The 15,466-nt window shown below is 42.4% G+C and overlaps 3 protein-coding genes and 1 long non-coding RNA gene across 6 annotated transcripts in view; 2 read left to right on the top strand and 2 right to left on the bottom strand.

Moving 5' to 3' along the window:
• Window positions 1-6,100, top strand: part of LOC109902161 (metal regulatory transcription factor 1-like) — a 29,398-nt gene extending 23,298 nt beyond the window's left edge. Inside the window, exon 11 of the mRNA XM_020498285.2 lies at window positions 508-6,100. Within this exon, the coding sequence (XP_020353874.1) occupies window positions 508-1,025 (518 nt within the window). The 3' untranslated portion in view covers window positions 1,026-6,100. The remainder of the gene's footprint in view (window positions 1-507) is intronic.
• Window positions 6,101-6,110: 10 nt separating this feature from the next.
• LOC109902162 (uncharacterized) lies at window positions 6,111-9,237 on the bottom strand. The gene is made up of 4 exons (XR_002256831.2): window positions 9,159-9,237; window positions 6,640-6,692; window positions 6,310-6,411; window positions 6,111-6,235 (listed from the first exon to the last, which is right to left on the bottom strand). It is a non-coding gene; the product is annotated as an uncharacterized LOC109902162 (long non-coding RNA).
• A 240-nt stretch (window positions 9,238-9,477) lies between these two features.
• On the top strand, window positions 9,478-13,096 carry LOC109902164 (yrdC domain-containing protein, mitochondrial-like). Of its 3 annotated transcripts, XM_031786581.1 has the most exons (6): window positions 9,478-9,699; window positions 10,861-10,980; window positions 11,152-11,261; window positions 11,450-11,630; window positions 12,065-12,143; window positions 12,505-13,096. In XM_031786581.1, the coding sequence occupies exons 1-4, from the start codon at window positions 9,661-9,663 to the stop codon at window positions 11,511-11,513; spliced, it is 333 nt and encodes a 110-aa protein (XP_031642441.1). In that variant the 5' UTR covers window positions 9,478-9,660; the 3' UTR covers window positions 11,514-11,630; window positions 12,065-12,143; window positions 12,505-13,096. The 3 variants fall into 3 exon arrangements, with proteins under 3 accessions (XP_031642441.1, XP_031642439.1, XP_031642440.1); XM_031786579.1 differs by lacking the exons at window positions 12,065-12,143; window positions 12,505-13,096 and adding an exon at window positions 10,224-10,671 and having other exon boundaries at window positions 9,497-9,699; window positions 11,450-12,045; XM_031786580.1 differs by lacking the exons at window positions 9,478-9,699; window positions 12,065-12,143; window positions 12,505-13,096 and adding exons at window positions 9,710-9,984; window positions 10,224-10,671 and having other exon boundaries at window positions 11,450-12,045.
• LOC109902163 (glycoprotein endo-alpha-1,2-mannosidase-like protein) overlaps window positions 12,504-15,466 on the bottom strand; it is a 30,677-nt gene continuing 27,714 nt past the window's right edge. Inside the window, exon 4 of the mRNA XM_020498286.2 lies at window positions 12,504-14,117. Within this exon, the coding sequence (XP_020353875.1) occupies window positions 13,481-14,117 (637 nt within the window). The 3' untranslated portion in view covers window positions 12,504-13,480. The remainder of the gene's footprint in view (window positions 14,118-15,466) is intronic.

Below are 15,466 nucleotides of genomic sequence, written 5' to 3'. Positions count from 1 at the left end.
TACTTGACAATTTATCAGCCGATGTTAGAATATTGTTTAAACGTTGTTATTTCGGTAAAAATAGAATAACTTTGAAGAGCTCGGTTTGTCAACGTCTGCTCAGCTCCGCGGCATCACGTGCTCATACTACAGCATTCTATAGTAAGTACTGTAGTATTCTGTAGTATTTTTTTCATGTGGGGTAGCCTACCAATGTTGAATGAATCAGGATATTTAAAAAGAACAAACTCAGTCAGTCATTTCGAAAACTCATCCATGTTGAATGTATTTACATGGCACAAATTCATTTGATGTTCCCTCGTAGCATTTTAATGGAATTTGAGTTACAAAGGATCGAATGTAATTTTTGGACAGCTGGCTTGGTCTGTAGTCATACTGTAGCTCCGGTTTGTGTTCATTAGGGTACATTGTGTTTCAAAGTGTTGTGCAAAAGAGTTCACTCTGTTTTGGGTTTTCTTCCATTTCGTGCCTAATGAAATCCAACCCTTGTTTTGTAATGTGTTACAGGCAACTCTGTCCAGCAGATCGGCCTCAGCCTTCCCGTCATCATCATCAAACAGGAGGAGTCCTGCCAGTGCCAGTGTGCCTGCAGGGACTCTTCTAAAGACAAGAGCTCCAACGCCTCGGCAGCACCACAACAACAGCCCGCAGTGCCCTCCACTCCTCCACCTCCCCCCACTCCCGTGGCACTGCCCTTTCCCACCGTACTCCCCCCAGCACCCTCTTTCCCCTTGTGCTGCCTCCCACCGCTCACCTCGGAAGTGAACGAGTCCCCGCCTCTTCCCCAAACAGGTGCAGTTCTAGGACCGGGTAGCCCCTCGACCTCTGTTCAGACGTTCTCCACAGGGGTGGCCACGGTGACCACCAACCCCCCTCCTATCACGGATGGTTTGGCCACCATGGACGTGTCGGACTTCCTGTCCCTGCAGAGCCCCGAGAGCACGACCAACATTGAGGCTCTGCTACTGGTGACCAGCAGTGACGACTTCACTATGGCTGGCGCTAGCACCACCATCAACCCCTAGTGGACACTCAGGCTTTGTCCCTATTCTCCACCCTTCTCTTGCATACTCCCAGTCATGGATTTAAAAGCATTGAGTTGGTGTAAGTCATTGAGTTGGTGTAAGTGTTGGGCAGAGGGAGTTTCTACCATTGTTGAATTAAAGGGAGTGTGCAAATGCACACTTTTGGAGAAGGATGTAGAATCAGGACGCAGCCGCACTTTCTGATTTACCCACTACACGTCCGCTTTTCAAGTATTGTAAGTGAAACTTAATGAGGGGGCTTGTTTTGGAAAAGCTGCAAAATGCATGCCAGTCAAGAAAAGTGTTCTTAATTGGCTGGCTCTCCATCAAACAAGACACGGTCTTGAAAGGCCCTAAGAACTATTGTCTGCTTCTAATATGGCGTGAAGCTGATTCCTGAGAGAAGCAAAACAAAACATTGTCTATATCCATGTACTGTACATTAGTTCCTAACTGTAACTAATATGATTAGTTGGTAAGTGATTGACCAGAATGCACTGCATGTGAAGTGAATTGGAATTTCATCAACTATATTTCCTACAAGGAATTTGTGGCAGTTTTGCCATTCCCTTAAAAGCAATGTATTGCTAATGCCATAATGTGAAGAGTAATTTCCAGTGTTTTACATAAATTAGCTAGTGTAGTCCAGATTTTTGTTTTGTCTTTCGTCTCGCTTTGTTTGTTAGTTTTTGTCTTTCTTTACAGGTATATTTACCAATTGAAAAATAAATTGGCTGTGACACAATTTGCTTGACTTTTAAATATAATTTAGAAGTCAATACATTAGTGATAAGCCAAACTTAATATTAATATTTTGTAAAAAAAAAAATATATAATAATTATTGGAAGAAAAAAAATCAATTTCTGACCTTAGACTGTCATCAAGTCTCAGCTTATTGATCATCATTGTTAATTTATTCCACTTTTCGCCTAAGTGTTTTTTTTGTCCCCCTTCTGTTGTTACTGAGTTTTGTTTTATGGAGCCCCCCTCAATCTTAAGTTTCCAGAAAGCCGTTTCAACACTGCACCTTATTGCAATTAATTGTACATCGAGGTTGTCAAAAAAAAGGTCCTCAATGGTATTTTTGGTCTGTAAAACCTCTTCACAATGAAATCATGAATCAAGGATGAAAAAAATTGCTCACAACTGTGTTTCTCAATTACAACCCACTCAGGGATGCATCGTGGCATATCTAATTTATACAATTTGAGATTTTCCTTTATTTAATAAGAGATTGTCCATTTTAGCAGTCAACTGCCCTGTTGCCCATCGATTGTAGTAGCCCCCTTTTTCGGCTGCACTCTCCCCTCTTTGTGCACTGTCTAATATGACCAGTTATCTGAGTTATTACTATGACACTATTTGAATACCACTGCGGTCAGAAGTGGTTTGTTTCTGAAGGGTGTTGATGATGGTGTAAATACGGTACATTTAAATGTGAACACTTATTCCTTCAGATTGTTTTAGAATGTATTTGTTTTGTATATGTAGACTTGAACCTTGGAGACCCCCTGCGCTGCCCTTTGTCTTTGCATTCTGCGCCCATGCAGATGCTCACACATCTTATGCAGAAGAGTCTAAAATGAAGCCTTATAATGGTTAGTTTTAGGGCCATTGGCTTCTGTGCAGTCAACATAGTATTTATTTTCAAATGCAAGCATAAGTAACTTTCTTGGAGTATATGACGATATTATTTCACATGGGACATAATGCAATGATTACAAAATTGTAGAGAAGGCATTATGCCCTAATATCATGTGTAGAGCAACCTAGCCTTACTACAGGATCTCACTTGCTGTGGCTTACTGAGCTGGCTCCTTGCCTTGTCAGTCTTTTCCTATGGCTTGATTTGGACACGCTGCCTGACTACTTCCTCCTGTTAATCTAGTCTTGTTCAATGCCTTTTTAACAGCTGCCTACAAGTGGACAAAAGTACATTAAAAAGAAATACATCACTTTTTGTTTGAAGATTTAACAGATATTGTGCCAACAAATCAAATGTTCCCCCAATTATTATTTTTATTGTAATTTTTTTTGTGAAGATGTTACTGCAGAGATATACTGTAGATGGAAATTGTTTCTCTAGATTTATGTTTGTTGTAGTACTGTATTGTAGACAAATAATACTTCATTTTACAGATCACTACATCAATGTTGTAGTCGGAAATTGTAATTACATCAACATTTTGAATTGGTACTTCACAGGCATTGATTGACAGCAGCTATCATGTTATATTATTTAGCATGGAAAGAGGGACTGAGATCCAATCTAGGTGTCATCATGTATCATAGGATAACAGAGTATGCAGGAAATCTTTGTCTGGCAGACCTGAATAGGGGAAATGTTTAAACTAACATGGGCTTTTCCCTTTTCTGTTTTGAGATTTAACCAATACCAAAACTTGATAACCTGCAATATTAATTAGTGTAGTTGGCACTTAAATTTGAATATAAAATGTGAATTATCAAATGTGAATTTTTCTTGTGACAATTTGAAAATTTTTACTGAGTTACAGTTAAGAAAATTTAAATCAATTCATTAGGCCCTAATCTATGGATTTCACATGACTGGGCAGGGGCACAGCCATGAGTGTGCCTGGGAGAGTGTAGGCCCACCCACTGGGGAGTCAGGCAATCAGAATGAGTTTTTCCCCAACAAAAGGGCTTTATTACAGAAATAATCATCAGTTTCATCAGCTGTCTGGGTGGCTGGTCTCTGACAATCCCGCATGTGGAGGTCCTGGGCTGGCGTAACACGTGGTTTGGACGTATTGCCAAATTCTCTAAAACGACATTGATGTCCGACATTTCTGCAGTCAGCATGCCAATGGCACGCTCCCTCAACTTGACATCTGTGGCACCTGTGTAATGATCATGCTGTTTAATCAGCTTTTTGATTTGCCACACCTGTCCGGTGTATGGATTATATTGGCAAAGGAGAAATGCTCACTAACAAGGGTGTTAACAATTTTGTGCACTAAAATTTGAGAAGCATTTTGTACGTATGGAACATTTCTAGGATCTTTTTATTTTCATGAAACACCACTTTGTTGCGTTTATATTTTTTGTTCAGTATAGGTATTCCCCCTCACAATGCTGGTCAATAACTTGATGTATTACAATTATGAACCCTGACTGCTCTCAACATGTTCACCTCCAATTTGATGCATACTTAAGAAAATATCTATGCAATGATTTGACTGCAGTATTCCTTAAAGTACAAAATGCAACAAAATTAAATCATGACCAACCTTTTACATCTGTCTCGGTCCAAGTTATATCAATATTCAGGTTTGCTAATGTCAACTTTGGAGGCTCAACTTACTCATTTGCGAAACTCCATATACGTAAACATTTTTGCTCAAATCTTTCCGTATTCAACTTAGTGGCATGACCAATTTGACATCCTATTTTGTTTACCATAATCATCCATTTTATGTGAAGGTCCAAGTTATTACGTGTGATGTATCATGTTTGAGGTGGGGCTGTGAGCCTGGGCATTGAAATGTTTAGTCTTTTTTTCCATTGCTTTCCAGTGAATATTGAATGAGTTTTGTTTTTTTACATTTACCTGTTTAAACACTAACTGGATTTGCTTGGGGGGGAAAATTACAATATGATTCTGTTGTAAGAATTATTTGGGTCAAATGTTGTACGCTGCATCTTAAGTTTTGGGTGAACAATCATCTTCGTGTTCTCATACTGTATGTGCTATTTTTACTCAAGTCCTCTCAGTTAACTTTGTTAATCTGTAAGGGTGATACAAATTTGGACCCGATTTGTTAACCCAATTTAACAGTTTAGACCAATTGTTAGAATTGAAAGTGCTGGTTCTAACTTTGCTAGAAGATACTGACCCTACTGTTACGCTTGTTTACACTGAGCTTAAAACGCAATCATGGTAACATTAAGACACTAGAGCCGACGCGATATGGGTGGGAAAAGTTACCTCAATGCAGGGACGGGATTTGCCACTGTACTCCAAAAACTGCCCTTTTTGTCCTCATGTTAGCTAGCAGTAGCCACAGCAGCCATTATGGAATGGCACAGATATCCACTAGTTACCACCTATATTGTAAAACGTCATGAAACAGGCTCTCTTTATTTGAAGGGTTAGGCATAAGATTAGCAGTGCAGTTAAGGTTAGGTTTAAAATCACATTTGGAGAGGAAGAAATAGGCAGGGTTTATGACAATTCATGAAAACAAAATAGCTTTTCTAAATTTAAGGTAGGCAGTGTGATTAGGTTAACAATCACATTTTGAACAAAGAAGCTGATTGGCTGACACTGCCATTCCAAAATGGCTGCGGTGAATACTGTTAGCTAGCAGGAGTACAAAAATTAGTTTTCAGGGATGGATCTGTGTTAAGGTACAATTGAGTACAGTAGAATATCCCAGAGGTACATTTTCTGACCCATATCTCACGCTGGCGCCACAGTGTCCAGGGCAGCAGGTAGCCTAGCAGTTAAGGGTGTTGGGCCAGTAACCGAAAGGTCGCTGAATCGAATCACCAAGCCTGCCAGGTGAAAAATTTGTCTGTGCCCTTGAGCAAGGCATAATTGCTATTGTAAGTCACTCTGGATATATGTGCGTCTGCCAAATTACTAAAATGTAACCATGGTTCTGATCCCAGTAGATCTGTGTAAACAAGGGTTGAGTCTTCTGGCATGTTCAGCCTTATATACACTTACCTTTAGGTTAAATTGTCAGGCGAATAACGGCTCAAATGGGGATTTTGGTCCTTTTCTAGCCAATGGTCAGATGCTTGGAATGGTGAGTTCATAGGTGCAGAACACTGGCAGTTTGGAGGTTTTGATAAAGTGCCACTTTGAAGAAAGCACAGTTTGTATTTTGGAATTCTGTTCATTTGAACACTCAATGGGTAAAACGAGGGGGAAACGTAATGCTTCCAAAGGAATGTCTTCAACACCCAAAGAATGAAGTTGTAAAGGATTTCTATTTTTAAAAGAATGTATCATGTGAAATTGGTTTGCTTATGCTTGTTTTGTATAAAGTAGTATTGTATAATAAAGTAATTACTTTTTGAATTGAGAGCAATATAATGAAATTTTGACAAGTCTCCCATTTTTGGCCAAGCGAAAAAGTTGATCTATGATAGTTTATTTGACATAAATGATTCACATTTCCACCATGAGTAAAATCAGTCACTTCGGAGCAGGGAATGATCCATCGCTAAGGTTCTTCTCCTGTGGAGTTCAGAAAAGATACTTCAGTTGGTGGTTGACACATTTTTCAGAGCTTGAAGCATAGAGAAACATACCCTTAAAATACCCCGCAGGTCCACCAAGTCCTTCAGAACAGTGTTGCATAGATCCATCTGTTCCTTCAGGGAGACCAACTGGTCTTGGAGGTCTTCAAGTAGCTGTGCTGACCAAAACAAGGGTGAGTTGACTTTTTGGTAAAAGTTCAGTCACCCTACTAACCAGAGACCAATAAAAGTTAAAACCTCTTAATTCAGTAAAGCACGTGACCATAAATAAGGTTAACTACATTTATGATTTCTATTTGGATGAAGTGTCTGGATACCTTCAGTTTACTACCTCCAATTAGAAGTACTTTTTGAAGAATAAATTAAAGTCTCACTGCTGACCTGTGTGTTTGAAGAGTCTGTCCCATCATTTTGGGTAGCTGGAACCTTCATATCTACAATCAAATCACATTTTATTTGTCACATGTGCCGAATACAACAGTTGTAGAGCTTAGAGAAATGCTTAAAGGCCCTTAACCTACAATGCAGTTAAGAAAATACCTAAAACAAAACGAAAGAGCAGCAGTAAAATAACAATAGCGAGGCTATATACAGGGGGTACTGGTGTCGAGGTGATGTGTACATGTAGACTTGGCACTCCGGTACTGCTTGCCGTGTGGTAGCGGAGAGAACAGTCTATGACTAGGGTGGCTGGAGTCTTTGACAATTTTTAGGGCCTTCCTCTGAAACCACCTGATATAGAGGTCCTGTATGGCAGGAAGCTTGGCCCCAGTGATGTACTGGGTCATACACACTACCCTCTGTAGTGCCTTGTGGTTGGAGGCTGAGTAGTTGCCATACCAGGCAGTGATGCAACCATGCTCTCAATGGTGCAGCTGTAGAACCTTTTGAGGATCTGAGGACCCATGACAAATCTTCAGTCTCCTGAGGGGGAATGGGTTTTGTCGTACCCTTTCCACGACTGTCTTGGTGTGCTTGGACCATGTTATTTTGTTGGTGATGTGGACGCCAAGGAACTTGAAGCTCTCAACCTGCTCCACTACAGCACCGTCAACGAGAATGGCTGTGTGCTCGGTCCTCCTTTTCCTGTAGTCCACAATCTTGTCTTGATCACATTGAGGTTGAGGTTGTTATCCTTGCACCACACGGTCAGGTCTCGGACCTCCTCCCTATAGGTGGTCTCATCGTTGTCGGTGATCAGGTCTACCGTTGTTGTGCCATCTGCAAACTTGGTGTTGGAGTCCATGCAGTCATGAGTGAACAGGGGGGGACTGAGTGCGCACCCGAGGGTCCACGTGTTGAGGATTAGCGTGGCGGATGGGTTGTTACCTACCCTTACCAGTTGGGGGCGGCCCATCAGGATGTCCAGAATCCAGTTGCAGAGGGAGGTGTTTAGTCCCAGTGTCCTTAGCTTAGTGATGAGTTGAGGGCACTATGGTGTTGAACTCTGAGCTGTAGTCAATGAATAGCATTCTCATAAGTGTTCCCTTTGTCCAGGTGTGAAAGGACATTTGTTGAGTGCAAGAGAAATTGCATCATCTGTGGATCTGTTGTAGCGGTATGCAAATTGGAGTGGGTCTAGGGTTTCTGGGATAATGGTGTTGATGTGAGACATGACTTGCCTTTCAAAGCACTTCATAGCTACAGCAGTGAGTGCTACGGGTCAGTAGTAATTTAGGCAGGTTACCCTAGTCCCTGTGCCCAAAAACACTATGGTAGTCTGCTTGAAATATGTTGGTATTACATACTCACAGGGAGATATTAAAAATGTCAGTGAAGACACTTGCCAGTTGGTCAGCGCATACTCGGAGTACATGTCCTGGTAAATGTTGACCTGTTTAAAGGTCTTACATCACCTGCAGAGAGCGTGATCCCACAGTCGTCCGGAAACAGCTGATGTGCTCATGCATGTGTGTGTTACTTGCCTCGAAGTGAGCATATTAGTTATTTAGCTTGTCTGGTAGGCTCGTGTCACTGGGCAGCTCTCGGCTGTGCTTCCTTTTGTAGTCTAATAGTTTGCAAGCCTTGCCACATCTAACGAATGTCGGAGCCGTTGTAGTACGATTCGATCTTCGTCCCGTATTGGCTCTTTGCCTGTTTGATGGTTCGTTGGAGGGCATAGCGGAATTTCTTATAAGCTTCCGGGTTAGAGTCCCACTCCTTGAAAGTGGCAGCTCTACCCTTTAGCTCAGTGCGAATGTTGCCTGTAATCCATGGCTTCTGGTTTTGGTATGCACGTACAGTCACTGTGGGGACGACGTCGTCGATGCACTTATTGTTGAAGCCAGGGACTGATGTGGTGTACTCAATGCCATCGGAAGAACCCCAGAACATATTCAAGTCTGTGCTAGTAAAACAGTCCTGTAGTTTAGCATCTGCTTCAGCTGATCACGGGTTCTTCCTGCTTTAAATTTTAGCTTGTAAGCAGGAATCAGGAGGATAGAATTATGGTCAGATTTCCAAATGGAGGGCGAGGTAGAGCATCATACACGTCTCTGTGTGTGGAGTAAAGGTGGTCTAGAGATTTTTCCCTCTGGTTGCACATTTAACATGCTGATAGAAATTAGGTAAAACTGGTTTAAGTTTCCCTACATTAAAGTCCCCGGCCAATAGGAACACCGCCTCTGGATGAGCGTTTTCCTGTGTTGTTATGGCGGTATATAGCTCATTGAGTGCGGTCTTAGTGCCAGCATCAGTCTGTGATGGTATGAAGACCGCTATGAAAAATACAGATGAAAACTCTAGGTAGATAGTGTGGTCTACAGCTTATCATGAGATACTCTATCTCAGGCAAGCAAAACCTTTAGACTTCCTTAGATATCGTGCACAATGGAAATGGCATTACAATTAAACAACCACTAATGAACAGATATATAGGCATTTGTGTTGTATAATTTTACCTGGAACCGACGCCATTTTTGTTTCCCTGGAAAATCACCTGGTCTGTTCACTTGTGGGTTACACATGTGATATAGTTTTACTAATTGGTAATTGATTGGAGGCATGGTACAAGTTGTATAATTGAAGGTGTCCTTGTAAATTTGATGTAATGGGCATGTACTATTTTGTTATTAGTTTGGATCAATATCAGCCACTTGTTATGCAAATTACAAAGCACATTTTGATCTTGTTTATTTTATAAACATTTTGCGAAGCTGTGTGCTTTCACTTTAAGGAAATGTGTGTCATTGTTTTGAGGGCGTTACCCAGAAGACAGTTAATGTTATTTCATCAGCCGACACAGCATGTAGCACCAACACTTTCTATGAATAAATTTTTCAAGTTTATTTCTAACTTCATGATATTAAGACGCGTTTATAAATCTAGCGACCCGAGATGGAAGAACTAGGTGCAAAGAACTGAAGACAAAAATTATGCGCTTGTCACCGCAGTCCGTCATAAATGGACCATCTGCCCGGTGTGATGATGCAAGACTGCAAGGTCGGTCCATTATGTCACCATTCAAACTCAAACGGCAAGGTTCTACAATTAAAATAAATTCTAAGTTGAATAGAGGTCCTTATAGTCCATATGAGAAGCTAATAGTTGTTAGCGAGATATATCATTCTCATGGTTTCAAGTGCACGTGTTAGGGTTCCCGAGAGGCGCAGCAGTCTAAGGCACTACAGTCCCTGGTTCGGATCCAACCTAAATCACACCCGGCGGTGATTGGGAGTCCCATAGGGCGGCGCACAATTGGCCCAGCGTCGTCCGGGTTTGGCCGAGGTAGGCCGTAATTTAAAACTAGACTTACTTGTCTAGTTAAATAAAGGATACATATTAAAATATATATTTATTCTGCAATAACATGTCTCAAACTAAATAAATATTGTGTTGTAAATCAACGTTCTGTTGTGGGGGAGATTGTTGAATGTCTACTCCTGATGAAATGTGATCATACATCAGTCAATGTAAGCTGTTTGCATAAGACCATTCATTCCTAATGGTTTGCTTTTGAAGTGTAGATGGTGCAGAAGTCCTGAATTCAACAGTGAAGGCTCTAAAGGATGGGCAAGTTGTGGCTGTGCCAACGGACACAATATATGGGCTGGCTTGCTTGGCTCAGAATTCCAATGCCATCAAAAAGGTGTATGACATCAAAGGACGTAATGGTGAGAAACCACTGGCCATTTGTGTTGGAGAAATCAAAGACATTTACCTTGCTGAATCTACCTTGCTGGACAGGACAAAATGAAAATATCGGTGCCAGCACAGTACGGTTTGCATCAGCCCTATAATGTGAATCAGGCAATATTGCAGCCTAGCCTAAATGTTTTTTTTTCCCCTTGTGGTGGGAGGTACTGTAAGGTGTCAGTCAAAAAAGAACTGATAGGGGACCTGTTGCCTGGCCCTGTCACTCTGGTTCTGGAACGAGCTGAAGTACTCAACACTGACCTCAATATCTTCACTCCGGTTAGACTTCCATAGACATGGACAATTCACTGCCCCTAAAAGATGACAAATTATACTGTAATTCATAAACCACTCAATTTGAAAATGTGTGTTGCTTTTCTGCATGCTAGATTTTGGATTGGCATTTAGTAAGTTATTTATTACATGCATTGGGCTGTTGGTGATGATGTGTTTACCTTTTACTTCCAGTTAGTAGTAGTGTGCATCCCGGACCAGGCCTTCATGAGACGCCTCTGCCAGATGTGTCGGGAACCTCTTGCCCTCACCAGCGCCAACATGAGCTCACACTCCAGCACTGAGGCTGTACATGTATGTTGAGACAACCCACCGTGTGTGTGAGAACTGTTTTTATTCCATGAACTGGAGGGGAGGTGGGACTACATCATCTACAACTAACCAAGGTTTATCAGTGCATCATTTTTCACTGATACTTAAAAGGACTTTGGCAAAATAGTAGTTATACAGGGATTTTCTCTACAGGAGTTCCAGGATCTGTGGCCTCAGTTATCAGTGGTGGTGGATGGCGGACCAATAGGAGACAAGAGTCGGGTGGGATCAACAGGCAAATACCGCATCATCAGACCTGGCTGGTGAGTAGTGATACTGGCCTGCTCAGCAGATTACAGGCCACTGACTGTAATACATTTCAATCCGTTTTGTTAATTTATCCAAGTTAAAAGTACATGAGCACATTTTGTGAGTAGTAGTTTAAACATACAGTATAGTGAAAATGACCTGTGGTAGTGATAACCCCCCCTGCTCTTTTCTGTTCTTTCAGTGCCTTCTCTTCCACAGTTCATGTGCTAGAGCACAAATATGGACTGTCAGAAGACACGGGATGAGTGAGGTTTGCCCCCTTCAATTCTGATACCACATGCTGAAATGTACAACCAGCAAGAACCTGTGCTTACCATGGCCAAATACAACTCTGAATGATGGCAATTGCCTGCAACGCTGAGGCGAGTGATGATTTCAAAATTTCTAAAGGAGGGACGGTCCTTTTGCACATTGCATGCTATTGTGGAATGCTCTGGGTTTCTTGTAAAACTTAAGGGATTTGTTTTTGTCTTTCTGGGTTATTAGCTGTCCAAGCATTGTTGTTTCTATGGGAAAACCCTTTTTTTCACAAATTGGTCTTCTGACCAATCAGATCAGCCCAGAAAAATATCTGATGTGATTGGTCAGACCAATTGGTGGGGAAAAGAATATCAGGATTGGGCTGCCTGTGTAAATGCAGCCTATGAGCTGTGATCTAGTGTATTATTGCTCAACCGTTTTGAGTACCTGATTACTGGTTTGTATAATGGACCAATGAGAGTATGTTGTTGACAATAAATGGCATGCATTATGCAGATCATGATGGCTTGTGTTGGTTTTCTCTCCTCGCCTATAGTACTGGGTGAATGTCAGTGTGGTGGATGAACTACTGCAGAAGCTCCTGTCCACAGAACACTCTCAATTACTTTTTTTTGGTAAGTGTCTTCTCACATGTTTGGAATGTAGATGGTCATTATTCAGTAATGCATATACATTAAGGAGTTAGCCTAGCGGTTAAGAGCATTGGGTCAGTAACCTGTCCTTGACCAAGGCAGTTAACCCTCAAAATAAACTGCCTGACTATACATTTACATTGCCTGCGCACGAGAGTGACTGTTTATTTCTATAAAAAGTCAAATTATTTTAACGGACAATGTCCCAACTCTAATGGTGAATGAATCTGAAAAACCTGTTTTGAACAGATTGCATTTATTAAAACTGGTAATTTTGCTAGACTTAAAATATGAAATTGTTGAATGTAGTTTCTCACTGGTGGTGGTTGTTTTCTGTCTTCAGATAAAACGAAACTGCTGTGGACATGGCGTTTCCCCTTGGCTGAATTGGTCTGGCTGCAATCACATGCTCCGATACCCCAACATCTCTGTGGAGCCCTCAGACTCTCCCTGGTGCACTGACATTAAACCATTTGGTCAAGCATGCTGTTTTCCCTTACACATTGGTTCGGCTCCGGGCTGAAGTTTCCCTAGGTACCGATCTAGGATCAGCTCCCCCAAACCTTAACCATTAGTTGGGGAAATGTAAAACTGACCCTAGATCAGCGCCTAGGGGCAACTTCACCCTACATCTTTGAGCTCCACATCCTTGTTAAGCCACACAGGAAATACCTCTTTACTTGGCAATGACCACACTTGCTTTGAGTGAAGAGAAAAAGCTAGACTTAATGAAGAGAAAATATAATCGTACAGTTCCACTAGCCCTCTCTCTCTCTCTCTCTCTCCTGTCCTTTATTCTCTCATACTTTCCAAGAAAGAGATGGCTTGTGGATGAAAGTCAAATCCTAGAAATGTCACCTGGTCTATTTTTATTGGGATTATCATTTTAAAACTTAAAAGGATTGTGCAGAAAGAAAAGTCATGCCAGGGTGCATTGTATCAAACAGATGGTTACATTGGACAGTGGTTTGTCAAAGTAGGACAGAGTGTACTGTGTACAGTATATTAGACTATTGACGTGTCCATCCATGCTGGTAGCGAGGATGGAGGTTGTCTGGAGGTTATCAGGAGGCAAGATCCAGGGCAGAGATATGGCAAGCAGGACGGGGAGCTTTCTGTTGCACATAAGAGTCAACTGTAGAATATCCCAAATCTACCACATAATGCAATTTTGCACCCCCCAAAAAAAGTTACAATTAGCATTTCTCTCTCTCTTTTTTTCTCTCCAGTCCAATTCCCACGCACTTGTCTCTCACACATTCATAAACCTCTACAGTCACTCATGCTTTTTCTCTCTCTTTCACACACACAGTGCCAGTTCACATGAGCCATGTCTCTTTCTCCTTGTTGAACTGCTCTGCCCACCTCCTGGTGAGCTCCAGGTAGTGCTCAGGTTGGTGCGGCTGGTAATCCAAATACAACCTGGTCACCGTCTTTTTTGGCACAGCCATCTCGATCTGCGTGCCCTCGTGCCACTCGTTGAACGACGTTATCGTGACGATCTCGGGCCGCACGTTCAGCGCCGCCTGCAAGGCTGTCTCGTAGTAGCGGCCGTTGACTCGGTTGCGCGTGTTGTGGTTGTTCCACGGTCTGACTGCGGTGTCGATGTAGCCCGGCCCGGCGCTAGGTATAAATAACAGGTTGTTACCGTCGCAGAACGCCTTGACCGCCTTCCAGTTCTGGTGGGATGAACCAAAAGAGAACCCGTTGGAGGCGAAGTACGTGTACATGCCATCGAAACCACCGGCAAGAATGTCATGCTTGTGGCGCTCCTCCACGATGAGGGCGATGAAGACACTGTCATACGGCGTGCCACGCAGGCTGTGGGAGCCCGTGGGGTGGAGCAGGTCGGACCAGTTCTCGGGCGGCGTCAGATACGAGTCATAAATGTAGAACAGAGGCAGGATATTCCCTGTGCTAGAGGTGAACTTGTAGAAGGCTGCGTGGTCCCCGTACCTTCAAACACAAATAAATGGACACGAGATTATTGATACAGATTTGGATATTTGCATGGAAGGAGAAATAACCTAGAAGTATCCTAATAAGATATGAATCACATTCTAGAGTTATTTACATGTAATCTAGCATTCAGGAGACAGCAGAGGGAGCACAGCCCCAGCCAAATCGATGGGGCCACAGTGGAGAAGGTTAAAAGCTTCAAGTTCCTCGGCATACACATCACTGTGTGGTGAAGAAGGTGCAACAGTGTCTCTTTTTAACCTCAGGAGGCTGAATAAATTCGACTTCGTCCCTAAGACCCTCGCAAACTTTTACAGATGGACCATTGAGAGCATCCTGTCAGGCTGTATCACCGCCTGGTACGACAACTGCACCGTCCGCAACCGCAGGACTCTCCAGAGGGTGGTGCGGTCAGCCCAACGCATCACCGTAGCCACACTGCCTGCCCTTCAGGACATCTACAGCACCCGGTGTCACAGGAAGACCAAGAAGATCAAAGCTGGGACCGAGAGACTGCAACTGTTAGACTAATGATTACACCCTATATCAGCTCGATGCAGGCAAGTGTGCGCAAGGTGGTCACTTTGATTACCAATGTGTCTCTCGACCTGTGTGCACCTACGTTGTAAACTTTCATTCATAGGCTAGGTTGTAGCAACCTCATGATGCGTTTAGGGAAAATTGGAGTGTCATGTCGTAGCTAAACCTGTCGCTGTTACATTTAACTGGGTGACTGGAATATGAATGAGAGTCATCAATATGCTGTAATAGAAATAAGGCCATGCTCATTAAAAAAATGTCATGTGTATACGCCACTCGTCTATACATCCCATCGTGTGTGTATACACACACACATACACAGTGCCTTCGGAAAGTATTCAGACAAATTGTTTTTTCATATTGTTAGGTTACAACCTAATTCTAAAATTTATTTAAATAGTTTTTTCCCCTCATCAATCTACACACAATACCCCATAATCAGAAAGTTATATATATATTTTTTTACATTATTGCAAATTCATTAAACATGAAACTATCACATTTACATAAGTATTCAGCCCCTTACCTCAGTACTTTGTTAAAGCACCTTTGGCAGCCATTACAGCCTCGAGTCTTCTTGGGTATGACGCTACAAACTTGGCACACCTGTATTTGGGGAGTTTCTCCCATTCTCTGCAGATCCTCTCAAGCTCTGTCAGGTTGGATGGGGAGTGTTTTTGCACAGCTATTTTCAGGTCTCTCCAGAGATGATCGATTGGGTTCAAGTCTGGGCTCTGGCTGGGCCACTCAAGGATATACACTTGTCCCGAAGCCACTCCTGCGTTGTCCAGATGGAAGGTGAAACT

Source organism: Oncorhynchus kisutch, linkage group LG13 (assembly GCF_002021735.2).
Source record: "Oncorhynchus kisutch isolate 150728-3 linkage group LG13, Okis_V2, whole genome shotgun sequence".
In the NCBI taxonomy this organism is placed as follows: Eukaryota; Metazoa; Chordata; class Actinopteri; order Salmoniformes; family Salmonidae; genus Oncorhynchus; species Oncorhynchus kisutch.
Note: the sequence above shows the minus strand (reverse complement) of the source record. Positions and strands in the feature narration are given on the sequence as shown.